Source organism: Dipodomys merriami, unplaced genomic scaffold, assembly GCF_024711535.1.
Source record: "Dipodomys merriami isolate MVZ:Mamm:240054 unplaced genomic scaffold, mDipMer1.0.p SCAF_16, whole genome shotgun sequence".
NCBI classification, from domain to species: domain Eukaryota; kingdom Metazoa; phylum Chordata; class Mammalia; order Rodentia; family Heteromyidae; genus Dipodomys; species Dipodomys merriami.
Genome location: NW_027202937.1, coordinates 24,456,260 through 24,476,273, shown reverse-complemented (window position 1 = coordinate 24,476,273; position 20,014 = coordinate 24,456,260). Strand labels below are relative to the sequence as shown.

Below are 20,014 nucleotides of genomic sequence, written 5' to 3'. Positions count from 1 at the left end.
GTGGTGGTGCTGTAGCTCAAGTGGTAGAGTACTAGCCTTGAGCTGAAGAGCTGAGGGACAGCGTTCAAGCCCCATGACCAATGAGAGAGAGAGAGACAGAGACAGAGACAGAGACAGACAGAGAGAGAGACAGAGAGACAGAGAGAGAGAAGCTGAATACTAGTGGCTCATGCCTATAATCCTAGCTACTTAGGAGACTAAGATCTGAAGACTGAAGCTCAAAATTAGCCTGGGCAGAAAAGTCTATGTCTCTAGTTAACCAGAAAAAAAAAGTCACAACTAGAGCTGAGGCTCAAGTAGTAGAGCACTAACGTTGAGGAAAAAAACAAAAACAAAAACAAAACTAAGGTACAGCATCCAAAGAAAAGAAAAGGTTAAAATTTTATTTCATCCCCTTTCATTTTTAAAAAGTAGACACCTAAAACACAGGATGGATTATGTTGAGAAAGTTGGAGACAAAAACAGGCAAGGTTGTAACAATCATTAGAAAATATTGCAGTGATAGTTAGACAACTAATCTCCAAGATAAATGTCTTTAAAAAAAAAAAAAAGGAGAGATGCCCCTTATATGTTCTGACCTTGATTAAAAACAGAGAAGTCTGAAGCATGTAGACTTCATCAGCAGGCTCCAAGTATCACCCATCCTTGGAAGGCAAGCGTTCTCTAACTCTGCAATTTCCTTCTTTCTGACAGATGGGGAGCTCTCCATATCCAATGAAGATGATTCCCTGGAAAATGGGCAGTCCTTGAGCTCCAGCCAGCTGTCTCTGCCTGCACTGTCGGAAATGGAGCCGGTCCCCATGCCCAGGGATCCCTGTTCATACGAGGTGCTCCAAGTTTCAGACATTATGGATGGGCCAGGTAATGCCAGAGTCTCACACTGGGAACCTCTACTCCCACTGGATTGGGGGTTCTAGCTTTTTACATATAAAGAAAGATCTGGAAACTGGGATGAAACTGACCCAAGTATTAGTTTTTCATACATACAGAGTTTAAGAAAATAGGGATATTTACCTGTGTTGTTCTCATTTTAAAACCCATTTTTCTCACTTGTTTTATGGCTTGTTTGGGGAAAATGGATGATTTTTAAATGTCATTGTTTTGTTTTCTAACTCATCTCTATTAAGATAAAGGTGAAGCTTGCTACATTTCTATATGATACCTATCAAATTTGCCTATTCAGAAGGCCTGAGCAACCAGGCTCACACCTTTAATCCTAGCTACTCAGGAGGCTGAGGTCTGGAAATTGCTGTTCGAAGCCATCCAGGGAAGAGACATGAGATTCTATCACCAATCAACCACACAAAAGAAAGCCAAAATTGGAGCTGTGGCTCAAGTAGTAGAGCACCAGCCTTGGGCAAAAAAGCTAGAGGATAACACCCAGCTCCTGAGCTCAAGCCCCAGTATTGGTGCAGGGTGGGGGGAGGAGGCGGGAAAGGGCCTAAACACTCTTTAATTTCTAGTCCCAGTGCACCAGACAATGGTTCTATCAATTCAGTAAATTGTATCAATTTAGCGGATGCAGTCAATTAATTTAATTGCTCATTCAATCCTGTACAATTTACTGCTTAATCAGGAGCCTACTGATAGATATATACAAGAGATATATTCTTATACCATCTGACTGAACATCGCCTCCCTCTTTAATCCAGAGTTACCTCTGTGCCCAACACTCAGCTTTCGAGAGGTGGGCAGAGTTACCCCAGTCAGCCCAACTATCAGTCACTAACCGCCCCTTTCCCCCTACAGACAGGACTGGTACACACTGTTAGCAGATAGCTCTGTGGGAAGGAAGCTTTTGAATATCTGGTGTACTGGTAGAAAACCCATGTCCTTTCTGCATGCTGTGTGTAAACTCCATGCCCACAGGAGCTCAGGTAGGAGGAGAGGAGAAATGGCAGTGTACCCCCATTGATTCCCATTCTCCACAGTGGCCTGGAGAGTTATTGCTCCATCAAGGTGTTCATCACTGGTAATAGGAATATCCTTTGAGATGGGGAGACCTTGAGGCTTATGGGTACTCTGCGAGGCTCTGTTGCTTGCAGAATGCTGATCCCCTGGCCAAGAAGAAAAGAAGGAGTCATTTATAAGTTCTCTAATTGTTGCAGTGATGGAAGGCAGAGAGAAAGATGTACAACTGAATTACAGTTTTCCTTCCAGAGTTTTCTAACAAGGGCAGTGAATTTTTTTTAATTCAGCCTTCCTTGTGACATTGCATCAGGTGGGTTTGAATGTGCTAGTGAATCTGTCATGCTAGCACTGTTACAGGGTTTCACCATCACCACGCAGGCTGCCAGCTTGATAGGAAGGTGCGTGTGCCACCAACCCATCCCTTGATGGTTTGCAGGCCTCTGGTGCCTGTCCATGGATCTCTGTGGTCTGGAAGAGGCAGATTCAATGCAGAGCAAAGAGAAATAGGGGAATCGAAACAACAGAAAACATGGCTAGAATGGAAGCTGTTATAATTGAAACGTAGTAAAATCTGGCCATGCAAGGGGGGAAGGGAAATGAGAACTATCAAGGCGTGGCCTCAAGCATCCTTTACCCTGATGGAGTTTATAGGAGGTGGCTGGACCTTCACACTGCAGCCCATCTGGAAGGTTGCTGTTCAGTGCTGGGTCACAGCCTGTTTGTGTCAGTTTCCAGACTGTTAACAGGACCAGTGTACCAAATGAGAGCCAAGACAGAGGGAAAACTTAGCAGGCAACATTGAGACTCTTTAGTTTGACCCAGTCTCTCTTCCTTCCTGGAGCCAACATTTGGTTCCTCTGGTGCAGTTCAGACACACTTCATTCTTGCCCTACTGCATTTGCCATCCTGTTCATTGTGGTTTTGGACCCTTGAGTCCCAGCCTCTGTAGTAGACCTTGTATGAATGCCAAGTTTGGAATGGGAGTCTTTCACCTCTCTCCTCTTTTTTTTTTTCCTTTGTCTCCCATCTATGTCCCTCTACCACCCCTGCTGCTTTCATGGATTTCTGGTGTCCTCCCCTTTCTCCACACATACTTGATAACATGAGGCAATCAGTCACTCTGCCGTCTTGCTAAGACAGCTCGCGTCTCTGTCCTGTGTTGCTGGCTGGCCCATGCCATCCCCACCTGCGCTGCGTTCGTGTAATGTCTCCTGTGTATCATGTGGTTGTCCCCTCAGTGTCTGAAGAGAGTCCCTCTGCCAGTGAGTCTGGAGTCCTCCTGTCCCAAGATCCTTCAGCCAAACCAGTCCTGCTACTGCCCCCCAAAAAACCTGCTGCTTTCCCTGGAGACCATGAGGACACCCCAGTGAAGCAGCTGCCCCTTCTCAAGCAGCCCCCGGCCCTGCCTCCCAAACCCACTGCCCGGATTGCCAACCATTTCACAGGTGAGTCTGCCATGCCCTCCCATGGCACCTGCTCTTCCTGCCCTTCAAGGGAGAATTGTTTCCTCTTTCAGGCTTGTTAGCTAAGTCCTGAAAATATATCTCTGGTCAGTTGCCCTGTGGGGCATTCGGGTGTTTCTGTGTGCGTCTTAGTACATGCAGTCATGACCAGGGTTTGTGTTTTTCTTTGTGTCAAGAAGCATTCGATATACACCTGCCAGCCATGTGCCAAGAGCCTTCTGTCCTGTGTATCTGTAAATATGTACCTTGTATTTATGTGGCCAGTTTAAGAGTAGCTTGGGCAAACCTAAATTCAACATCAACATGTTTGCAAAAATTAAAACCAGTGCCCTGTTTCTTGCATAATGAGTTTGTTGAGGCTTTGTATGTTGTGTCCTGAAGTTATTCATCTGAAGCTTAGTATATTCCTCCTATTAAAATTCATTTTGTTATTGTCAGCCCTCTTTTAAAAAAAAGGAAAGGCAAAGCAAAGGTTTGTTTTTTCCCTACAAGTTTGTAGGGGAAAAAAATTAAGGGGAGAAGAATCAGCTTAGCCATGCTGTCCTAAAATGACTTTGATATTTTTGTTTGTAGTGTTCACAAGGTACACACCATTGTTTGTGTCCGTTGGGCCTCCAATGAGATTGTATTTCAGTGCTCATTTGCATCCGATACCACTTTGTGACCTAAAATCATGGCGTGATCAGAGATAAAAAGGTTTCTGAAAGAACCTTGATGATAACTGACTGCACTTTTACAATATGATTGGTATTTTTACAAATGCTATAGACCTTGTAATATGTAATGAGGATGGAGCTAGGAGGAAACACTCAACTTGTAGAAAAACTGAGGTTCAGACGAAAGAAGTAGATTCTTCAGGAATTTGGTGGAGGCAGGATTGGACCCTGCTTTCCAACTCCTAGCCCTGTGGCTGTTGTCTCCTTGGGAGCAGGATGACCTCACACAGTACTTGTGGTTATTACACTCAGTTCCACCATAGGCTTGAGCCAATTCTCTGTTGTTCATATCCATCCCAACTGGATGTTCACAGAGTGAAAGAACCAATGTCCACCCAAAGGAACCACCCAATGCATCAATAACACTTCAGTTCAGTGCCCTAAATTTAAATTCAGAAGAAATTGCAAAGATGAAATAGTTCCACAATCCCCTAAGACACACCCACCATCCTTCTGTTTATCCACCAAATAAAAATTGAATATCTCTGCATATACTATATTACTATGCATTGATAAATCATGAACTAATTTTTATGTTAATACATAGTCCCCAGCACAATTTTTTTGGCTGCTTGTTGAGAATCAAGACTTACTTGTTTAATTCTTTAGATCTTTTCTAGCTTCTCTATTATAAAAATATACATACAACATTGAACAACAGCTTCCATAAATCTTTATGTGTCTCTTTTTCCAGTTTCTAGAATCCAAATTGCTAAGTCAAAGCTTAAGCCTTTGACATCAAATTTACCTTGCGAGATTAAATATGGTACAAAATAATTCTCATGTACGCATGTAGCACATACTTATTCAATATAACTACCATGGACAGGATGCTGCGCTGGGTATGAAGGCAGAATACATCACTGTAGCAGGATAATGAATACATACACAGTCAGATCTTGATTCCCATGGCTTCCACAACTGGGATTCAGCCAACCACACATTCAAAATATTTGGAGGGGAAAAAAAGTCCATCTGTACTGAAATGTATACAGACTTTTTTCTTGTCATTAGTCTTTAAACAACATAATGTGACAACTGCTTTACAGTGTTTGCAAATTGGATTGGGTATTCCATACATTGTAAAATATGTAGAAATGATTTGAAGTGCATGGAATGATGTGTATAGGTTCTGTGCAAATACTGCACTGTGGTTTCTGATTCATCCTTGAGGTACTGATTCCAGGCTCCTCCAGAGGAGGAGAGAAGGAGGGAGAGAGAGAGGAAGGGAGAAAAAGAGGGAGGTAGGAAGACAGAGGTAAAAGCTAGAATGACTATCATTCCAAGTGTTATTTGTGGTTCAGTTCAGCCTCATAAAGGTGTCCTTGTAGAAGACTAAAACTTGAACATGAAGGACATTTATGCAGTGATAAAGGATTCCAGAAAAGAAGACCCTGTACAAAGGGTCAAAATGGGCACTGTTTGGGGTCATTGAAGAGTTGGTTCGGCTTGGCTGGAGGCTTCATTGGGATGTGTACTGAGAGACAGGGTTCACTAGGTGAGAGTTTACAGAGGTTTAGAGTTTATTATTGAGCATGGAGTGATGTGGAAACTAACCTTTAAAATATGTCTCTGGGTCACTGTATAGAGAACAGAATGAGCAGAAATGTCAAAGTCACAGTTGAGGCCTACCACAGTGGCCACTGAGACCAGGTCTCAAGTGGAATTAAATGGAATGTTCTGGGCCAGAGGAGCTACTGCAGACATGGCAGTGTGAGCTGGCAGATATCTGTGGACAGTAGGAGAAAAGAGAGCAGACCATAGATACACAGATACAGAATTTCTTTACTTGATCACATTCTAAGTAATGGAGGTGGGGGGGGGGGGGGGTAGGGCACACGGAGCTTCAGCCATGAGCCCTAGAGCTTGAAAAGTTCGAGTTCCATGAAACTCGCAATACAAGAAAAACTGAGGGGCTGGGAAGGTGGCTCAGTGGTAGAGCGCTTGCCTTGCATGCATGAGGCCCTGGGTTCGATTCCTCAGCACCACATAAGCAAAAAGAAAAAAAGCTGGAAGTGGCGCTGTGGCTCAAGTGGTAGAGCGCTAGCCTTGAGCTGAAGAGCTGAGGGACAGCGCCCAGGCCCAGAGTTCAGGACCCATGACCGGACCCAAAAAAAAAAAGAAAGAAAGAAAAACTGAAAACATCTAAATTAGCCCAGTCTCTCTGGTGTCCCTGGTCCTTTCCCAAGAGAGTGACTATAATATTCATGAGCCTTACCTCATGCAGCTTTGATCAGATGTGTATAGAAACACATTAGACCCTTGCCATGTACCTGATCGCCTCTTAAATATGTGAAAGACAAGGCCAGTAGTTATCTAGTGTCAGGCTAGTGCAATCCTTTTGGCTCTAAATGCACTTACACTTGCTTAATTTTTATAAGTGAGCAACTCATCATAATGAATGTGCATCACCATGAGGCAGTTCCATTAACCCTGTTCTGTTACTAATTACTCTGGAGACAATCTGGGCCATGTCAGAAGGAATTAATAAATTAAGAATTCCAGAGCTGGAAGTAGAGACTCAGGAGTACTGGGATGTTGTTGTTCTGTTGACATGTTTGAATGGGGCAACGGAAAGGCCCCTAACATAATGGAAAGAGAGTGGCAGTAGTTAGTGGTCGAATACTAGGTGAGATACAAGCTGAACCAAAGCTGTTTCCAAGTTCTCGGTCAAGAAAAGCCATTCAGAATTCTCTCTGCTTATGCCTTTTGTTTCCACTTTCTCCAGAAAACCCACAATGAACTTGGAGAATGTTTGTCTTCCAAGTTTTCTCCCTTCTTCAGCCAGGCACAGAGAAGTTCTTGCTCTGGCAGACAATCTTCTCTCTCTCTCTTTTCTGTGTTGTTTTATTTTAGTGATACTTGTGTTTGAACTCTAGGCCTCTTGCACTTACTCTGCAGAAGCTCTATCGCATGAGCATGCCTGGTCCAGCCCTGCCTCCTCTTTTACCTTCTCATCTTCCTGCCTCTGCGGTGGCCCATAACACAAAGTCAAGAGTCCTGGAGCCTCAGAGTCCTGCATTTATGGAAGTATTTTTGCTCATCTGAGCTCGTTGTACTATGAACATGATCTGAGCTAAATTATTCACAAAATGGATTCTCCCTGGGATGATGGATAACCCAGAGGAAAAGTGTGATTGAGACCAAAAAAAAAAATCTGTCTTCTGCTTTTCTAGGTTTGCATAGTGATCCCTTCTCCAGGTATCCAGACCCCAGAAATCAAATGTAGAACATTGCACGAATAACCCCTGCCTTCCGCATACTATACTATGAGACGTGTCTCACACATGACAATCGAATGATGACTCAGCCTACATGGTAGCCTCATACTTGGAAAAGAAGCATTTTCAGGGCAGTGAGCATATTCTGAGAACTTCACTATGTAGTGTTTAGTCCTGTGGGATAGCTACCCTTCTCATTCTTACCCTTCTTCTTACAGAAAGTGGAATGACTTGATTATGGTTACATAACCAGTAAGTGGCAGAAATGGGCTTGATCCTGTTTGGTTTGACTCCAGATCCTCACATCACCATTAGTCTTTACCACATGACAACTCCAACATTTTGTAATTCCAACATTTTGTTTTTAAGCTTTGTATATTTTAATCTGATGGAGAAATGAGAAAAATCTGCCTCTAAAACCTGATAAAGAAATTTTAAAAATCTGCTTCTTGGGCTGGGAAGGTGGCTCAGTGGTAGAGCGCTTGCCTTGCATGCTCAAGGCCCTGGGTTTGATTCCTCAGCACCACATAAGCAAAAAGAAAAAAGCCAGAAGTGGAGCTGTGGCTCAAGTAGTAGAGCGCTAGCCTTGAGCTGAAGAGCTGAGGGACAGTGCCCAGGCCCAGAATTCAGGCCCCATGACCAGACCCAAAAAAAAAATCTGCTTCTTTATTTTTTATAACTTTTATTAGCTAGTTTGGACTGCCATATATAACATGTTACATAGACCGGGTGACTGAGGCACCAAAGATTTATTTCTCAAAGCTCAAGAGAGTGAAATACAAGAAGAAGGCCAGATACACTTTATTTTTCTGGTGAGATTTCTTTGCCTTGTAGACAGCTACCTTCTTGCTCTGTCCTCACATCATTGGGGGATGAGAGCAATCCCTGGTGTCTTTTCTTATAAAGACACTAATCCTATCCAGTAAGATCCCATCTTTATGACCTCAATTCCCCTTAATTTTTTCCTCCAATTACTATCATCTTGGGGGGCTGGGGGAGATGGAGAGGAGGAATTGAGGCTCCAACACAGGAATTTGGGAAAGGGATGATACAATTAAATAATACTGGAATACTCATTTAATAAGAGGCAAAAGCCAGGTGCCAGTGGCTTACTCAAGGAGCTGAGGTTTGAGGATCAAAGTTTGAATCTAGCCCAGAATGACAAATCTGAGAGACTCTATAATCTCCAATTGATCAGCAGAAAGGCAAAAGTGGAGATGTGCCCAAGTGAAAAAGCTAAGCAACAGCATGAGGCCCTGAGTTCAAGCCCCAGTACTGGCTCTAAATATATACATACATAAACTTTAAGAAGCAAAATGAAAGCATTACCTGAACTTACTTTCTATACCAGTTTCTACCTGCTTTTCAAATCTTGGTTTACTTTTCTCACAATGCAGAATTTTTATTTTTAGGCAATAGTATCGCTATTTATTGATCAAAACATTTTTATAAGCCAGGTGTTGTGATGCATGCCTATAATCCTACCACTTGAGAGGCTGAAGTAGAAGTCACAGATTCAAAGCCAGCCTGGGCCACATAGCAAAAACATCAATAAAAAGTTTTTAAAGCTATCTCCCACTCTGACATCTGTAATCAGGCAAAGATTGTCTATCTGTTTTGTTGTTGCACTATTAGTTTGGAAATTTAAGCCAATCAGCCCTTATATTTTGAGTTCCCAATCTCTATAAGGAGTTTCTCTATGTTAAGGCCATCAGCCATTGGAACTATAGGCCATAATAAGCAATAGAAAATCTGTTGTTGTTGTTGTTAGTGGTGGTGGTGGTGGTGGTGATGGTGGTAGTGGTGGTGGTGGTGTGTGTGTGTGTTTAATTGTGCTGGTATTGAGGCTTGCAATCAAAGCCCCAGCCTGGGGACTGTCCCTGAGCTTTTTTTACTCATGGCTGGGACTCTGCCCCTTGAGCCACAGCTCCGCTTTTGACATTTTGCTGGTTAATTGAAAATCATAATCTCACAGTCTTTTTTTTTTGCCTGAGCTGGCTTGAAAACGATATCCTCAGATCTCAGCCTTCTGAGTAGCTAGGATTACAGGCATGAGCCACCAGCACCCCTAGAAAATGTTTATTTAATATGGAGAAGTAGAAGCATAGCTCTAAAGAACTTCAAGTAGCAAGAGGTTAAACCCTCTTAAAGAAGGATGTCTTTAAGACAAGACTTACAGAGGCATCTGATTTTGAAAGGAAGGTGTTGGAGGTGGGGGTTGATATTAAATAAGGAGAGTACAAGGCACATGGTGCTCCAGAAATGGAAGATGGAATGTCGGTTGCTGGTAATGTAATTATGAAAGTTGGGTCTGAATAGTGACTGTACAGAAGGGGAGCTAGAGAGCCTAGAATGCCACGGTGAGGGTTTCGACTTTGGATAAGGAAAGGGGGATCGTTGGTGGGCTGTCAGTAACAATCACTTCATTTCAGCTGAGCTGGTATCTTTGGCATAGGTAAGATGGCCATTGACGCTATTGGGTAGACTGATTGACAACTGGATGTATAAATGTTACTGGGAGAAGCTCAGCATTGACTAGAAATGGCAAAGGGTGCCTCCTGCTTCCCTTGGGAAAGGTGCCAGGAAGAAGTTTCCTGAGGGCAAAATTTGAGCTTGCCTCATTCCCTACTCTATGCTGAGTTAATGCTGGCCAGAAGTAGAACAGGAGGCCTTGGGAAGGGGAGAAGCTTTGTCCATAAGTCTCCTCTGAGGGAGTGGAGTACAATGCTCTCCAACTCTGAATTCTTCCGTAAGTCTTCTCTCCTGTGTTAGGTACTGTTGGAAGGAAATGTGATCAGAGTGTTCATTTTTCTTCACAATGGGGAGAGGGACTGAAAAGGGAGGAAGAATTTTGTTTAGTTGGTTGGTTGGGTTTTGGTGGGGTTTTCTCTCTCTCTCTCTCTCTCTCTCTCTCTCTCTCTCTCTCTCTCTCTCTCTCTCTCTCTCTCTCTCTCTCTCTCTCCCCTCCCTCTCTCTCTCTCTCTCTCCTCCCTCTCTCTCTCTCTCTCTCTCTCTCTCTCTCTCTCTCTCTCTCTCTCTCTCTCTCTCTCTCTCTCTCTCTCTCTCTCTCTCTCTCTCTCTCTCTCTCTCTCATGGTTTTAGGGTTTCAATCCAAGATCTGATAGAGCTAATGCCTTGGGAATGAGATGACAGAGCACGGGAGAGCAAAGCTGCTCTCCTTGTGGCAGCCTGGAAGCCGAAACAGTTAGAGGCCAAAACCAGGATTTACCCTTCAACATTATGTTCCTCACCCCAGTGCCTCACTTCCTCCACTCACCTTCCACTGTTCTACCACCTGCCAGTCTGTGAATGGATTAAGCTATCAATTAGGTCAGTACATTATGCCTTTGACCAAAGCAAAATACCAGGCTACCCTGTCGTCCTAGGGTAGCTGGTGTGTCAAAGAATTGGAGTTCCTATGAGCTCCCTCTTGTGAGCAAGGGAGGGTACTGTCTTATTTGGTAGCTCATTGGTGCTGAACTCTGACTTACACTGTGTGTGTGTGCGTGCGTGTGTGCGTATATGCATGCATGCATGTATGCACATGCTTGTGTGCCAATCCTGGAGCTTGAACTCAGGGCCTGGGTGTTGTCCCTGAGCTTTTTTGCTCAAGGCTAACACTCTACCACTTGAGCCACAGATCCACTTTTGTATTTTTGGTTGTGAATTCAAAACAAGAGACTCACAGACTTTCTTGCCTGGGCTGACTTTGAACTGTGATCCTTAGATTTCATCCTCCTGAGTAGCTAAGATTACAGGCATGAACCACTGGTGCCCAGTTCTGAATGCACTTTTAATAGGCCCCTTGTGTCTTTGGGTGAGATGTCTCTTGTCTGTATGAAGGAAGCTAGAGAGTTTAATAACTGAAACCAGATGGCAAGAGACTGAGAAATTCATCTAACACGCTTGCTCATTAAGCACCAAGTGCTACTATCGTTAATGCAAACTGCTTGTACATCGGCAGTTATAAATGGACTCATAAACCAGGTGTTAATTTAAAAGTTTGTTTATGAGGCGTGGGCATGGTAGCTCATGCCTGTATAATCCCAACTGCTCAGGAAGTCAAGAGCAGGGGTATTTGTGGTTCAAAGCTAAAATCCTGAGTAAGAAAGTTAGAAGGACTCCATCTTCACAAACAAGCTGGATGTGGTAGTACAGGCTTGTAATACCAGCTACACAATAGGGGGATCGCAGTCCAAGGCTGATCCCAGGGAAAAAGCCTAAGACTCTATCTGAAAACTGAGTTTAAAAAAAAAACACTTAGGGTCATGGCTTAAGTGATAGAGCACCTACCTTTCAAGTGGGAGACTCTGAGTTAAAACTCTGGTACTACCAAAGGAGAAAAAAAAAGTTCACTTATGGTTGTAAGAAGAGAAGCTAAAGTGATACAGATTGAGTCTCCCTTATTCAAGACTTGGGACCAGAAGTATTTCAGGTTTAGCAATATTCTAGATTTTGAAGGAGGGGAGGGGGGGCCTAGGAAATATCTTGGGGATGAGGCCCATGTCTATGCATGAAATTCATCCAGTAATTCATGTATTTATTAGCGGAACTGAGACTTGGGATTGAACCTAGGGCCTCACAGATGCTAGGCAAGCACTGACACTTCTTGAGCCACACCCCTAGCCCATGAATTTCATTTATGTTTCATATACCCTGTGTGCTCAGGCCTGACAGAAGTGTTGCGCCACATTTGCAGTGCACTGGTGTTTAAACTGTGACCTGTCACATGAGGTCAAGCATGGAATTTTCCATGCTTCATGGCAGGTTTTGGATTAGAGATGCTCAGCTGTATTCCCTCAGCCCACTTTCATTCCCATTTGTAGCCCCCGGTCTTACTGTATGAGGACAAGTGACAGAAATAATCATACACTTCCAGTTCTTTGTCTGAAGTCCTGAGCCAGAGCTGGGTCATGTTGAAATATGGCTCTCTTGGGTTTTATGGCTGTGCAGCACTCACAGTTTGGGTTTATTTTCCTTGTTCTCTGGAACTGGTAGTTTTTGCTTCTTCCACTCCATCAACAAAGACAGCTTTATGAATACACTGCATCTCAATCAGGCTGACTGCAGAAAAGTCAGCAAGCAGGGACACTTCTGTGTGCTCCGGCTGCCCAGCCACCAGCATCATAAATGCAGAAGGCAGAGTGTCCTCCCATGAGGAAGAAATACAGGGGCATCCGCTAGATCAAAGCATCTTCCTCCGTGAGAGCCTGTCCACGTAAAGCAAGCATGTCTGTGTCTGCCTTATCCCAACTAAGGAGACTGAATTCCAACAATGTTAGCGCAAAGCAAGGGGCCTGGATTTTAAGACCCCCAGTTCTGGGTTCTGTTCCCTTAGCTCTCTAATACTATATGGTGCTGTGTGCATTAGAGCATCTTGCTAAAAGCTGGGCAGTTCCTCTACCTCCTTCTCCTCTCTTCTTCCTTCTCTTCCGCCTTTTTCTCCTCATTTTCCTTTTTTTCTCCTCTTCCTTTTCTTCTTCCTGCTCTTCCTCTATTATCTCCTTCTTCTCTTCCTTCTCCTCTGCTTTTTTTGTTTCTTCCTCCTTTTTCTCCTTCTCCTCCTCTTCCTTCTCCTCTTTCTCTTTTTCCTCCTCATCCTCCACCCCCTCCTCCTCTTCTGTCTGCTCCTGCTGCAGTGTTTCCTGGCCTGCCTGGAGATGCCTTACATGGTCCTTTGTAAGCTCTTAGCTCTACTACTTGACTCACTCTCCAATTGCCTCTGGTATATTTACCTGCTTCTTGACTTCTACCTTTTCACCCATGCTGGGAGGAAGCACCAATAGCTGAGTTTTCAGGGGTATTATAAGAGTCCACTTAGTAACACTGCAAGTGCACATTGTGCTTTGTACAAAGCATGTTCACACAGTGTCTGACCTTCAGAAAGACCTGTGAGTGAGGCAGGGAATATATTTTGATGTTTATTTTATAATCAATTAACACCATATCTATTGAACTCCTGGGACATATCAAGGATTATACTGGGCATTGAGGATCTTAGGCTCTATGCTAACTTGTCTGGAGACTTTGTAAAATTAGAATAAGGTACTCTAGGGAGAGTGTTTCTTCCTCCAGGGTAACAGCCCTATGCCAATCAGAACAGGCCTTGGAAGGGTGTGTGTTAGACAGAGGAACATAGCTCCTTAGTCTTAGAGCTAGGATTCCAGACCAGCTCCTCAGAGATCTCAAGACAGTCATGATTCAAAACAAGACATGATTATTAGAGTCAAGTACTGGAAGCTCATGCCTGTAATCCTAGCTTCTCAGGAGGCTGAGATTTGAGGATCACAGTTTGAAGCCAGCCCAGGCAGGAAAGTTCCTAAGACTCTTATCTCCAATAAACTACTCAGAAAAAGCCAAAAGTGGGGTTGTGTCTCAAGTAGTGGAGCACTAGCCTTGAACAAAAAGTCCTGAGTTCAAGCCCCAGGAATGCACACACACGTGCGCACACGTGCACGTGCACACACACACACACACACACAATATGAATATTCACTATATATTTCCTTGTTTAATATAGGCACAAAGTACACTGAAGGGATATAGAAGATCGGCAAGGAGAAAGAACAAAAAATCCAATGCATTGAATCAGCTCTAGGAAAGCTAAACATTTGATTAAGTAGTTAAAGCTTGAGACAATCATTTGAAGAAAGGCCCATTAGGCAAACAACTAAAATGTCTTCAATGTGTTCTAAAGCAAAGAAAACAGAAAAATCCAGTCTGGGGACATAAGACATCATTCACAAAATGTTCCGTGATAAGTAATTTTTATATAAAATCCAAGTGGAATTACTGTTAGATAATATGGTTTTTTTAAAAAAAAAACTATTAATTGCACATTTTAAATATAAGGAAAACAATCAGGTGGATTTCTTTTGAACAAATCAGCTTTCAGGAAGCTAGCTTGGAGCCAGTCGGTTTTACCTTTTTACTTACTAGAAGTATAGAAACGAAAGAGACCATCCGATGATGTCTTAGGATGGACGCTGGCACCCGTGCTGAGTGCACTGGAACAGCTGGGCCAGGCTGGCCAATCCCTGCCTTAGACAGCATCCTACTCAGAACTTCTGGCAGCCCTCCATCCTTGGCCCTCAGCACCCAGGCAGCACTTTAGATCCAAACACCTGGCCCAGAGATCCTGACTTGTATGTCAGAGTCCCAGGGATACAACCTTACAGTGCCAGGTGACTGTCACAGGTGGTCCCAGGACTCTGCTCTAAGAAACAGTGACTTTGTGCCTAGAGAAAGACAGAAGTCGTTTGCAACTCTACCCCTAGTTTTTAAAATTTGCAGTGCTGGACCCTAACATAGAATCATGGGGGTTGGAGACAGTGTCAGTATAATTCTCACACTTACCTACCTTCACACACACACACACACACACACACACAGGCTTGAGAACATGAGGCTAGGCGCTCACCCTCCCTGAGCCTTTCCTGTGCTGTTGCCCCACAATGGGGCACCCTGCAGGAAATTTGAAAGTGTTGCTGAACTCTAGGAGGTGGCATGGGGGGTGGGGAGAGAACAGGAAGTGGATGAGTGCTGACAACATAAAAATAGAGCAGAATTCAGTGGGGCTGACTTGTCAGAGTCACAGGGCCCAAGGGAAAAGCGGGCTGGGTGGGGCAGTGGGTCCTCAGTTGGGCAGTGAAGGGTAAAGGCAATTTTGATCTTCAGGCAGGAATCGGGAGATGAGGAAACAAAGGCCCTGCTAGAGAAATGAGTTGTTTACTGAGAAGCCCAACGTGGAAACATGCTGGACCCCTGAAGTTAGAGTAAGAATAGTACAATAGATTTGACACTGACAGTTTGCACTTGGATGTGTTAGCATGGACAAGAGCCATGTGACACTAAAAGCATGGACAGATGATGGTTTCAGGAGATGTCTGTGTGAAGATGGATTGGCAGGCTGGGACCTGTATCCACATCAATGATGAGATCCCAGATTGAGGACACTGGCAAGGGAGTTAGAAACACACAAGTTTGAGATGGGTAGAAAGCTAAGGAAACAGAAATTCAGAATGGTATGTTGCTGATTCCAAATCATGCCTCCAGACCTGTTATAGGAAATGGCGTTGATATTGAGATGTCATAAAAATATAAAAATAAAGATCTGAGCTGCCCAGACTTTCACCAGCATTTCGTTAGATTGGGGATGGGGGGGCAAGGATAGGGACTGCATAGGAAATTGACAGAAAATAGATAATTCCACCATTTTAACCTGTTTCTTAATTTCCTTGCCAAGTCCACTGAGCCAAAAAAAAAAAACAGATTTAAAATGGTTTACTTTCATCTTCTGCCCATACTTAAATGATAACCACATTTATCAGAACAATCAGAAAGGAGATGCAAGCAGGAAAGGTAAAAGGGATGAGACTTCCCTGTGCCCAGCATCTATCTTTTCTAGAACAATTAGAATGACTATCTCTATTAGTTCATTTAGCAGTTTCTTCTTCCCCTGTTTTGTTAGAATTTCTGGAGTTCACGTGGCTCATTTTGCTATGGAAGTAATGACAGGTAATCCTACAGTATGGGAGATTGTCATTTAAGATGAGCAGAACTTTCCAGCATTGTCACTCCTAGGTAGAGCATTCCTACTCTACCCTCCTAGCTCTTACCTTTTCCTGGTGAAAGGAATAAGAATCTTGCTGCCTTAGATGGACCCAGAACCCACAAGTGAAGGATCATGGGAAAGAGTTGCTGGAGCGAAACCATGAACACAATGAGATGTATCACGATTGGTAGGTGTGCACTAAAGCTTCCAGGAGCCAGAGGAAGACAAGTCAGTACCAAGAGCTGATGCAAATATGGAGTTTCTGCATTTCACTCAGCACTTTAGAATGAGCTAATACTTCCTGTTATTGTCCTGCCTGGGGCAGCCTTGTGCTGTGTCCAGGCGATCACAGTGAACAGGATGGGAATTGGAGGTTGAGCATAGATAGGAGCTTTGCATTTGGGAGCAAGCTCACCAGAGACCCTGAAATTACTAGCTTTTGCTGTGTCCTATTGTGAACTAGGAGTTTTATTTCCAGCCACTCAGAGCTATATGATCTTAAAATGGCTCATCTGCCTTACGCCTTTTGGAGGATCTCTTTCTAGGAAACCTGTGGATTCTTCTAGCAATAGATCATCAGCATTTCAGCTCAGTCTATGTTATATGGCTTGTACCTTCTGTCATGTGATCTAGGCACTGAGTACCATGATATATTGGTTCAAGTCCATTGTTATTTAGGCAAGGAAATAGTTACACAAACAGGAAGTATGGTATAGGACTAAATTGGCTGGAAGACATGACTATCATAGAAAAAAAAAAAAAACACTTAAACCAGAGTCTGGCATATAGAAAGCATGATGCAGATTGAATATTCCTAATTTGAATATCCAAAACCCAAGATACTTCAAAATTCAGAACTTTCTGAGTGCTAACATACCATTGGGACATCTGATGATTCAATGTGTACAGACTTTGTTTCATGTACAAAGTTATTTTACAAATACTATATTTATGAGCCAGGCACTAATGGCTCACACCTGTAATCCTAGCTACTCAAGAGGCTGAGATTTCAGGATTGCAGTTTGAAGCCAGCCAGGAAAGCAAAGTCCATAAAAATCTTATCTCCAATTAACAACCAAAAAGCTAGAGATGGAGCTGTGGCTCAAGTGGTAGAGTGCTAGCCTTGAGCATAAAAGCTCAGGGATACAGGTGGACCCATGGCAACAATGAGATGTACAAGTTGTTATGCTGAAAAACGAACTTTACCTTTATAACACATGCCTATTATCCCAGCACTTGGGAGTCCAGGATAGGAAGATAAGAGTTTGAGACCAGCCTGAGCTACAGAGTGAGAACCTGTTTAAAAAATCAAGGGAGCTAGGAATGTGGCTTAGTGGTAAAGTGCTTGCCTTGCATGCATGAAGCCTTGAGTTTGGTTCCTTAGTACCACATAAACAGAAAAAGCCAGAAGTGGAGCAGAATGATAGTCTTGAGCAAAAGAAGCTCAGGGACTGTGTCCAGGTCCTGAGTTCAAGTTCCAGGACTCACAAAAAATAAAATAAAAATAGGGGGTTGGGAAGGAGAAATCTAGAGAAAATGAGGGGAGCAGGTATGACACTGTTCAAAAAGAAATATACCCTTTTCCTGACTTATGTAAGTGTAACCCCTCTGTACATCACCTTTACAATAAAAAAAAAAATTAAAAAAAAAAAGAAAAACGAACTTTACAACTTTGGCGAGGGGGTTGGGCGCAGCATGGGAAGGGATGGGAAGGGAAACAAAGGAGGAGGCAACAATGCTTGATAAGAAATGTACTCATGGGGCTGGGGGTTTAGCCCAGCAAAAGGGCGCCTGCCCGGTGCACGCAAAGCCCTGGGTTCGGTCCTCAGCCCTGGAAAAAAAAAAAAGAAAAGAAAAAAAAAAGAAATGTACTCATGTTGGGTGTCGGTGGCTCACGCCTGTAATCCTAGCTACTCAGGAGGCTGAGATCTGAGGATCACGGTTCAAAGCCAGACCCGGCATCAAAGTCCAAGAGACTCTTATCTCCAATAAACCAACAAAAACTGGAAGTGGCGCTGTAGCTCAAGCGGTAGAGTGCTTGCCTTGAGCTGAAGAGCTCAGGGACAGTGCCCAAGCCCAGAGTTCAAGCCCCACGATGAACCAAAAAAAAAAAAGAAATGACTCATTATCTTGCCCATGTAATTGTAACCCCTCTATAGGGTATTTTCACAATTTAAAAAAAAACTCAGGGACAGCAAACAGGCCCTGAGTTCAAGCCCTAGGACTGGCATCTAAATAAATAAATAGATTAAAAATAAATAAATAAATAAAGCACAATTTGAAATTGTAACTCAAGTTTTGCCTAGCCCCACAAAATAACTTTGCTGAAAGCCTGTGTTTAACTAAATGCAAAATGATTTGATAGCCAAAGTCTCTTATCAATTTCCTACTCTCTGCCACATGGTCACAAATGTCCTCCCAGCTGATCAAGAAGAAAATCAGTCCCTGAAACTCTTATCTCCAGTTAACCACCAAAAGGCTAGAAGTGGACTGTGGCTCAAGTGGTAGAGCACTAGCCTTGAGCAAAAAAAAATTTAGGAACAGGGCCCAAACCCAAGGACTAGTCCCTCCTTCCCCCACCAATAAAAAAGATTTAAGCTAGGCACCAATGGCTCATGCCTGTAATCCCAACTACTTAGGATGCTGAAATAGGGAAGATCCTGGACAACAAAGTTTATTGTGAGATCCTTCCTTTCCTTCTCCTTCTACCTCTCCCTCTTTTTGTGCTAGTTATTTGTGGGGGGGGCCTCCAGTTGTGGGGCCTGCACTCTGGGCCTGGGCGCTATCCCTCAGCTCTTCAGCTCAAGGCTAGCACTCTATCACTTGAGCCACAGCGCCAATTCCAGCTTTTTTCTTTTTGCTTATGTGGTGCTGAGGAATCGAACCCAGGGCCTCTGGCATGCAAGGCAAGCGCTCTACCACTGAGCCACCTTCCCAGCCCCTGTGCTGGTTATTTTTAAGATAGGCTTTTGCCTGGCAACCACATATACTTCCCTCCCACCCAGTACCACCATAAATCTTCACAACGCAGCCTCCCAAGGTTGGATGTCCGGCAGATGAAGGAGTTCAGGTTGGCACTGTTGAGTCATTTGTAGAGAAATGTGCCCTTAGCAGACTTGAACCAAGTGCTGACTTCTGCCCTCTGCCTGTTGGGAAGTGGAAACCAAAAGGATGTATTACTTTAATAAAGGCAAATACATAGATAATCTTGGCAGGTACTGGAAAAGATTTCCTTGAAGACCGGTGAGTTTCTACCTTATGCCCCTTCCTGCAGCCTTCCTTGTCAGGCCTGCTCCAGAGTCTCAGTCTGACATGCCTGAGACCATACCACTAACCAACCCTGCCTGGGGCGCCTGGGGCCAGTGCATTCCCGGAGCTCCAGGAAATCAGCTCTAGCTGAGGGCATCCTCTATGCTGATGCCTTCAGCTGATTGATTGCATCCTGAGGGCCCACCTCCTTACCTATGAACCCAAGGTAGAAAGAGCTGTGGTATTATCTCTTTCTTCTAATGCCTCAACTCACATCTCTCCACCCCCTGCCCTCCTTCTCCCTCAGATCCTGGCGCCCCCGTGAAATTGCCTTGTCTGCCAATGAAACTGTCACCTCCGCTACCTCCAAAGAAAGTCATGATCTGTATGCCCGGCGGGGGCCCAGAGCTCTCCCTGGCAGCCTACGCAGCCCAGAAGAGCAGCCAACAGGGCGTGGCCCAGCACCATCACACCGTCCTGCCGTCTCAGATCCAGCACCAGCTGCAGTATGGCAGCCACGGCCAGCACCTCCCCTCCTCCACCGGCACCCTCCCCATGCACCCCTCCGGCTGCAGGATGATAGATGAGCTGAATAAAACGCTGGCCATGACCATGCAGAGGCTGGAAAGGTAATGGAGGCCGGGAAGGAAAGGAGAAGGGAGAGGGGCTGCCGGGGAGGGGGGGGGGGATGGAGATCAATCACCTGAGGAATGTGAACAAGAGCTCATCCCCTGGGATGGAGGTGGAAGACTAAACGTTGAATCTCAAGGAACAAACATACAGAAGGTTTAGAGTTTGTTATTGAGCATGGAGTGATGTAGAAACTAACCTTTAAAATATGTCTCTGGGTCACTGTATAGAGAACAGAATGAGCCGAAATGTCAAAGTCACAGTTGAGGC

General features: G+C 44.1%; 1 protein-coding gene across 8 annotated transcripts in view; it reads left to right on the top strand.

Annotated features, from left to right (window-relative positions):
* Nucleotides 1-20,014, top strand: part of Phactr1 (phosphatase and actin regulator 1) — a 434,482-nt gene that overhangs the window by 361,625 nt on the left and 52,843 nt on the right. For 7 of the 8 annotated variants that reach the window (XM_070024551.1, XM_070024552.1, XM_070024553.1 and 4 more), the window contains 3 exons: nt 694-861; nt 3,150-3,356; nt 19,422-19,743. In XM_070024551.1, the coding sequence (XP_069880652.1) occupies nt 694-861; nt 3,150-3,356; nt 19,422-19,743 (697 nt within the window). The remainder of the gene's footprint in view (nt 1-693; nt 862-3,149; nt 3,357-19,421; nt 19,744-20,014) is intronic. The other variant, XM_070024555.1, reaches the window with a different exon arrangement.